This window comes from Poecilia reticulata, linkage group LG2, assembly GCF_000633615.1.
Source record: "Poecilia reticulata strain Guanapo linkage group LG2, Guppy_female_1.0+MT, whole genome shotgun sequence".
Taxonomy (NCBI): domain Eukaryota; kingdom Metazoa; phylum Chordata; class Actinopteri; order Cyprinodontiformes; family Poeciliidae; genus Poecilia; species Poecilia reticulata.
Window position 1 is genome coordinate 29,337,095 of NC_024332.1, and position 6,936 is coordinate 29,344,030.

The 6,936-nt window shown below is 37.7% G+C and overlaps 1 protein-coding gene across 2 annotated transcripts in view; it reads right to left on the bottom strand.

Annotated features, from left to right (window-relative positions):
- Positions 1 to 213: 213 nt before the first annotated feature.
- The window catches only part of cnmd (chondromodulin), a 7,850-nt gene continuing 1,127 nt past the window's right edge, over positions 214 to 6,936 (bottom strand). The window contains exons 4-7 of one of the 2 annotated variants that reach the window (XM_008400256.2): positions 6,721 to 6,834; positions 6,457 to 6,610; positions 5,210 to 5,385; positions 214 to 999 (exon numbers count right to left, since the gene is read on the bottom strand). In XM_008400256.2, the coding sequence (XP_008398478.1) occupies positions 772 to 999; positions 5,210 to 5,385; positions 6,457 to 6,610; positions 6,721 to 6,834 (672 nt within the window). In that variant the 3' untranslated portion in view covers positions 214 to 771. The remainder of the gene's footprint in view (positions 1,000 to 5,209; positions 5,386 to 6,456; positions 6,611 to 6,720; positions 6,835 to 6,936) is intronic. The other variant, XM_008400265.2, reaches the window with a different exon arrangement.

Genomic DNA, 6,936 nt, shown 5'->3' on the forward strand with positions numbered 1-6,936 from the left:
AACACAAGCAGTTATATTAACAAAACCAAAAGAGAGATTAAAGAAAATAGAAAAGAAAACTTTTGGGGATCGTAATTCCTACCTGTTTTATTTGCAGTCTCCTTTTAGCAAAAAAAAAAAAAAAAAAAAAGAAATAATTTATTAAATGAAACTGTCATTTTGATGGAAATGTTTTCCATCACTGCCACAACACTCAGCCCACATTAGCACACGTCAATGCAGATGTCGGCACACAACACAAAAATTGTGTTGCCCTCAAACTGAATCGGAGCTGTAAATGGAAGTTACGGCAACTGTTGCTGTCACTTCAGTTTTTATCAAAATAAAAGAAGAAAACACCCGGTGGAGCCATGGAAACAGCGTGTGACACAGAAAAACATCAACATCAAAGCAGGCGTACTGTAATTAGAATTTATTGAAAGCCTGCTCAGTCAGAAAAAGGGGCATGATCTTGCTGAGCATTTTGGATTTTGTCCCAAGCCTTTCTGCTAGACACAGTACAGTGCACTACAGCTTTAGCATGGAGCTATGAAAAAGATGAGCTTATTCGTGATTCTGGAGTTGCATCTACAGTGCATATTCAAATTTTACAGAACAAAAGAGGAAAAGTATGTCTAGGGAAGTGGAGATTTCTAACATTTACTGAAAACTTTTTTCACAGTATGCAAGTTGCTCTGTCAAGAGCAGCTCTGAAAAGCAGTAAGGTTTAAGATCTTTGGCAATGGAAAAAAAAAGAAAAGAAAAAGACACTTCTCTTTCTAAACAAGACGGCTACACGACACCCAAAATGCGTGCCACCCACCAGCGACAAGGCATGATCACTCGACAGGCCACCTGGCACCCTCGGTAGTTGTAGGGCCAAGGCCAGTAGCCACGCAGAGGCTCACACACTCGCTGACAGTGAGTGTAGCTGCGCTGGCATTCTGAGCAGCAGATTCCCTGGTGGTCCAGCATGCTATCAAAGGTCATGGCGCTCTCCTCTCTGGCCTCTCCGCTGCGCTGTGGTTACATTAAAGAGGATTAATATACAAGAGGAGCACATCAGATGTTTAAATCTATATTTGCAATTCAAACAAGTTCTAAACATTTTAATCATCTCAAGAACGCAGACTTTTTTTTGTATAAGCGGTGGGAATTTTCTACATTGGTTCAGAAGTTCATCGAGACAGACTGGCTGCTTTGACCACAGTGACCTAAAATTGCAGATGCCAGATTGATGCCCGAACAACAGCAAAGAAAAGGGTCTGCTTGAAGTTAATGCATTTTCTCACTGAGTTGCAGTTTTGCAAAAGTAGATTTTGAAGAAGGTTTGCATATCAAAGGGATAGACTGAACTTTTAGTCTAAATGGAGTTCTGTGGTTTTTTTTAGAAGCTGTCAGTGTTATACAATACTGACAGTACAGGTTTGTAAAACCTGTGGGTACGGGTCTTACAAACAGCTGGACCTCAGTCCAGCTGAAATATATTAACTGTTTCTAGACTATTTTCATAACTTTGTCTCACACCGAAGAGACGGTCGTGTTTGTAGCATGTTATGTCTAGTTGATCCTTATTGCACAAAAAACAAGAATTGTATTGGAAGCCTTTTGTTGCCATTTAGCAGTTGAACTTGTGCTCTGTTGTGGTTAAGATCATTCTTAAAACAGTGAACCCTCACCTATTCATGATTCAGTAATCATGGTTTTTTCTATAGCTCTAAATTTTAGCAAATTTTTTTCACAAATAAAGAAAAAATTATGAAAGAATTTGTAAAATAATAATAATAAAAAAAATGCAGCTTGAAAACTGAAATACCTATGTGCAAAGGTAACTTACACTCTATCGTTTGGTGTTTGCAAACTAATTCAGGAACACTGTTCACCATTCATTCAGACACTGTGTGAATCACACTGTGTGAAGGAACATGGGACTAGTTTCTTATCATTGGTCAAGTAACAGGTGATTACTGTTGATGCACGTTATGAGGAAGTTCAAGACAAGTTATTCTTTCAATGTTTAGTAGTAAAGTTGAGCAGTAGAAGGTTTGAGTTATTTGCCTTCAGTGGATGCTGACCATGTACGCATTTGTATGTCCAGTTCATACAAATTCATACAGAGCCATCTTCCTCCGTCAACACACTAATGTAAAAAAAAAAAAAATCAACAAAAACAAACATTAACTAAATATTCCATATCCTACTTTACTTTATTTATATACGTTGCACCGCCTTTAAATTCTTACTGGTTTGTTCTAGGCAACCCAATGAAAATTTTCTCGAGGCGTCACAGTTTTGCGTTGTGCAACCAAGTGAACCTGAATGGTGGCAACAGAGCATTATGGGTACAGGTTTTACAACATTACATCTTTGTGCCAGAAGCTATTGCATATGCTTTAATGCACTGTATTTATTTTTTTTATTAGGGATCCACTGTACTGCAGTTATTTATGCACTCTAGTTCTGTAACATTCGGTTTACAGTGTGACTTATATAGTGTTCTCCACTCTCATCCAATTATTGTTATATCCCAATTATTATGTGAGACACCTACAAATAGTCAGGTTACTCAGATGCAAAAGTATTACAGCATGAAAAATAAACATTCTCACAACATCTCATCTCGTTGTGCTCATCAGAGGACAATTGGAAATGGGCACTTCATGATAATGTTCCAGCTAGCTAAAGCCAGTTTTCACACAAACAGTCCCCACCTGAGTCCATTATGGAGTAAAAATAGTCTCAAAATACCTGGGTGTGTGTAAAAGTGTGTGTGCGTGAGTAAAAATATCTGTGTGTATGTAATACTGGATTTGTAACTCGTGTAAGCATCTTTGTGTTTAACTTTGAATAGCTGTATCTGTGAAACATAATTTGTAAACCGTAAAAAGAAAATTTGTGTGTAACTCCGGATACTTGTAAATATGTGGTCACAAATATGAAGAAATAATGAATACAAAATAAAAGCACACACACACGCACACGCACCTAAACAATTTCTACAAACATTAAATTTCTACACTCAAACTTTTTAACTACAACCTCACAAATCTGATAATTATGAATCCAAACCTTCTTCTACACCTACAAATGTTAAATAAGCACACACAAGTTGCCTGGCAGACGCACAAATAAACCTGCATTTATGCACAGATCCGGTTATGAATGAACAAGGACTTTTGAGACTCATTTCTCGCGTTAGCACAGCCCAGATTTGTGTGTAAGTTGTGCGTTTGAATGCTGGAGGAAACCTGGGTCACATAAATTTTGTTCAGAGTCCACTGTTTTCTGCTCTTTTAGGCTAAAAACTTGTAAATATTACTAGAATAAAATTTTTCTGCGTTCGTAACACTGGCTTGTAGCATGTATGCAAATAATCCAAAACGCCAACATGCAGCTGATGTGGTTTACAAGTCTTGTTTTCAAATTCAACATGACGTTTTAATGTTAAATCTTTACAGCTGTTTTGAACAATGTTTCAGTCAGCATTGTGCCAAGAATCTCTCAGATCTTCAGGCTCAGACTAAAGAGGAGACGATCTGTTTAACAATCACAATTAGCTGCGAGGTTGACATTAGCATGTTAAATTTAGCATTGACGTGCAAATATTTGCATTCGGCTGATGACGTTTCTTTTGGCATTATAAGTCAGCCCAGGTTACATTGCAAAGTGTTGAGTGAGGTCTCTGTACTACTTTTTTATGTATCAGGTCACTAATTTCAAATGTGAAAAAAGTGGAATAAAAAAAGAATAAAATTACATGTTTTGTTTTCATTTCTACAAATTTGGATCATTTATGACACATTTAATGATTCTTACAAGTAAGATTTATGAATTTTGTCTCACTCAACTTAAGAGTCTTCCAGGTTTGGGTTGTAAAATTTCTCACAATTGCAAATTGTTGTGTCATTCTTATAACTATCACAAGACGAAGCCTAAAACAATGTATTTCTTTGCATGTGATTTATTCAAGGGCAAAAGCAACATATTGACTTACAAATGTTTCAATATGCAAAGTGCTGTGTGCCCTTCTTATTGAAAGATGACCAAATGGTAATAAACAAAGACAGCTTTTCTTTCTTCTAATTTCACTGTGTTTAAGATAGATGCCATTCAAAGCCGCCCATATGGGGTTTGAAATAAAGACTGGAAGTTGGACAAAGTATTGGGGTGTAATAATGGATGGCATAAAGGAAACTGAATTTGTACTGGATTATAAAAATAACATGTCTATGTGACATTTTTTCACATGCATTATTAGTTACAGTTCTAATCATTTTAATACTCCAATGAGATCCTGAAGAAATAACTTTGTAATATATGTCATGTATGATTTTTTTTTTGTTTTGTTTTTAGTGCGCTTTAAAGATAGTGCTATTAATGGATTGAGTCGTCAGTGTATTAATAATTGAGTAATATTCTGTCACCTTTAGGAACATGTTGTAGGAATGCTGGGCAGATTATTATCTTAAAGTACAGATTCATCTAAGTGGATTACTGTATGACTGTCTGAGATGTCTTACACTAAGTAAACAATCCCCCCTTGCTACTGAACTCCTCCTACTGCATGTTTTTTGACAATGCAGTTTCCTCAGTCAGAGAAATTCCTGGGGTCAATCCTTACCTTGTGTCTTATAAATATTCTTGACCCCTATGATTATCACTTTTTTCTTAGCACATGCAGCCCTTTTCTTCACATGTTTGCAGTGTTGTCAGTGTTATCAAACAGATTTTCATCCTTGCCATCCTCACCTAGGGTTTGGGTTATCAACAAATAGAACAATGAGTTTGAGAGAAAACTGGAAAGTCTTTTTGGAGTTTTAAATCAATACAGAACGTACTTTGTGGTGTAATAAAACAGAATATTAAAAACAGAACACAGTGCTTTCTATGATAATTTAATGAGGAACATATTCCATAGTAAAGTGCCACAGAAGCTAATTCTTTGATTTCGGACTACAGTTAGAATACACTTTAAGACTCCTGTCTCCTGCTGGTGAAATACCGACTGCTGATAACTGCCACAATGAAACCCACTTCACAACATCTAGAACCGTCCTTTTTAGCACTGCTGTGATGAAGTAATTTATGAAAAGCAAAACTTTGTTTCAAAACAACACTTTAAGGATTGCTCCAAGGCCTTGGATATGCCTCTTGATACCTTAATCAAAAATTAACCAGCTGTGGAGACTTGTTCACTGTAAACAATGTTGTTGATGAAAGGATGACTCACATGGTAGGGGTTTTCAGGATTGTACCCTGACCCCATAGCGGACTGTCCTTCGTCCACAGCTTCCTGCTCACTGCGCCTCTCCGGGTCCCTCTCCTGAGTGGACGCCTTGATGTCCTGCATGTCCAAATGCCGTTTGGCTCGTCGCATGCCTCTCTTTCTCCTCTCCCCATCTGTTACTCCATCCACAAGAGGCAAGAGTATTGGGTCAACATCCGCAAGATGCCGTACATGTCCTCAGAGCTCAATCCTACATAGCTGGAGCTGTCTCAGATGTCTTAAATAATTCACTTAGCAGCAGCGATATCAAGCGGTGCTGCATGTTTCAATTTCATTCTTTTTTAATACGGGACTTTGTTATTCCACTCTAAATTTAGTGTATGTTCAAGATGTTCAAGTGTTTCACTAACTTCTAAGCTAAGGCAGGAAATATTACAAGTGTGTCAGCAGATAAGAAAAGCAATCACAGCTAAGATTTTAATGAGCTATGAAAAAAAAGTAAAACGGCTCAACTTAAAATAGATTACAGTGTTTTAGAACGCCAGTTTTTCTTTCGGTGGGATCAGGTCAGACTCTGTGGCTGCCTTGGGGCCCCTGCAAGCCTCTGGGTTTCAAAAATATTAAAAATACCCAAAGGGCATGTTGACGAACACAGATATACAAGCTGACGCCAATAAATTAGAATATTAAGAAAAAAAGTTCATTTCTTTTAGTGATCCAATTCAAAAAGTGAAGCACATTTAGATTCATTTCATACAGACCGATAGATTTCAAGCGTTTATTTTTGTTAATTTGAACTATTATGGCAAATGACAACCCAAAAATCAAATTTATCAGAAAATAAAAATCACGCAACACAGCATAGAATGATCTGGGGTTACCAGGTCACCTTTTTCTACCACATGTTTTCCTTGCAGTCTCTTCATAAATTTGGTTGAATTCTGCACCCTGTGAGCAGCCTTCTTTTTTAACAGTGACCTTTCGTGGATTATCATCTTTTTGCAGGGCGTCAATGACTGGAAAAGTCTCTCCATGACTGCATAGGCTATGACATTTTTTCCCCCTTCTGTTTCCTTCTTTTATTGATCTATAAAAAGATTGAATGTCCCAGGAAACTGAACGTGGGATTTTAATTTGCTGTTTCCCCCCATTCATCACAGTTAACAGAAATCTACCACAAATTAAATCCTGCTTAAGGCCTCCTACAACCATAAGCAGAATCTGGAACAAAAAAAAAAAGTAGGAAGAACCTTTGGGATAAATGGGTTGGAGCCAGAAAATGGGAAGTTCCCCACAAAGATCCAGAATTGTGTTGCTCAAAAATGTGGTGTTCTTCAGCGGCTGCTTTGCTGCAACCCATATAAGGAACTCCTCATCGAACCTCACAGGCATTAATTCATCTGTCTGACAAGAGAACAAACACAGTCTCTCTGAATTTACTCAGATTAATGCTGCAATATCTCTCTTTCTTTCCAAATTCTCGACGTGGCATGTCAAAGAACTCGCACACGTACCAGGTCAAACATCAGCGTGTCTTTGTTGTGTGCTCCCAGGAGCGAGAGGTTTGCTTTGATATGGGATTTTATATAGCACTTGTCTCCTCCGAAGAAGTGGATTCCAGTTATTCCCTGCACCAAATCACAGAGATGCCATGTTTACATTCACAACTTTTGCTACTTGGCTAAGCACACAGAAGGTCTCAGCTGAGCTCTGGGAGCAGGGAAGGGTGG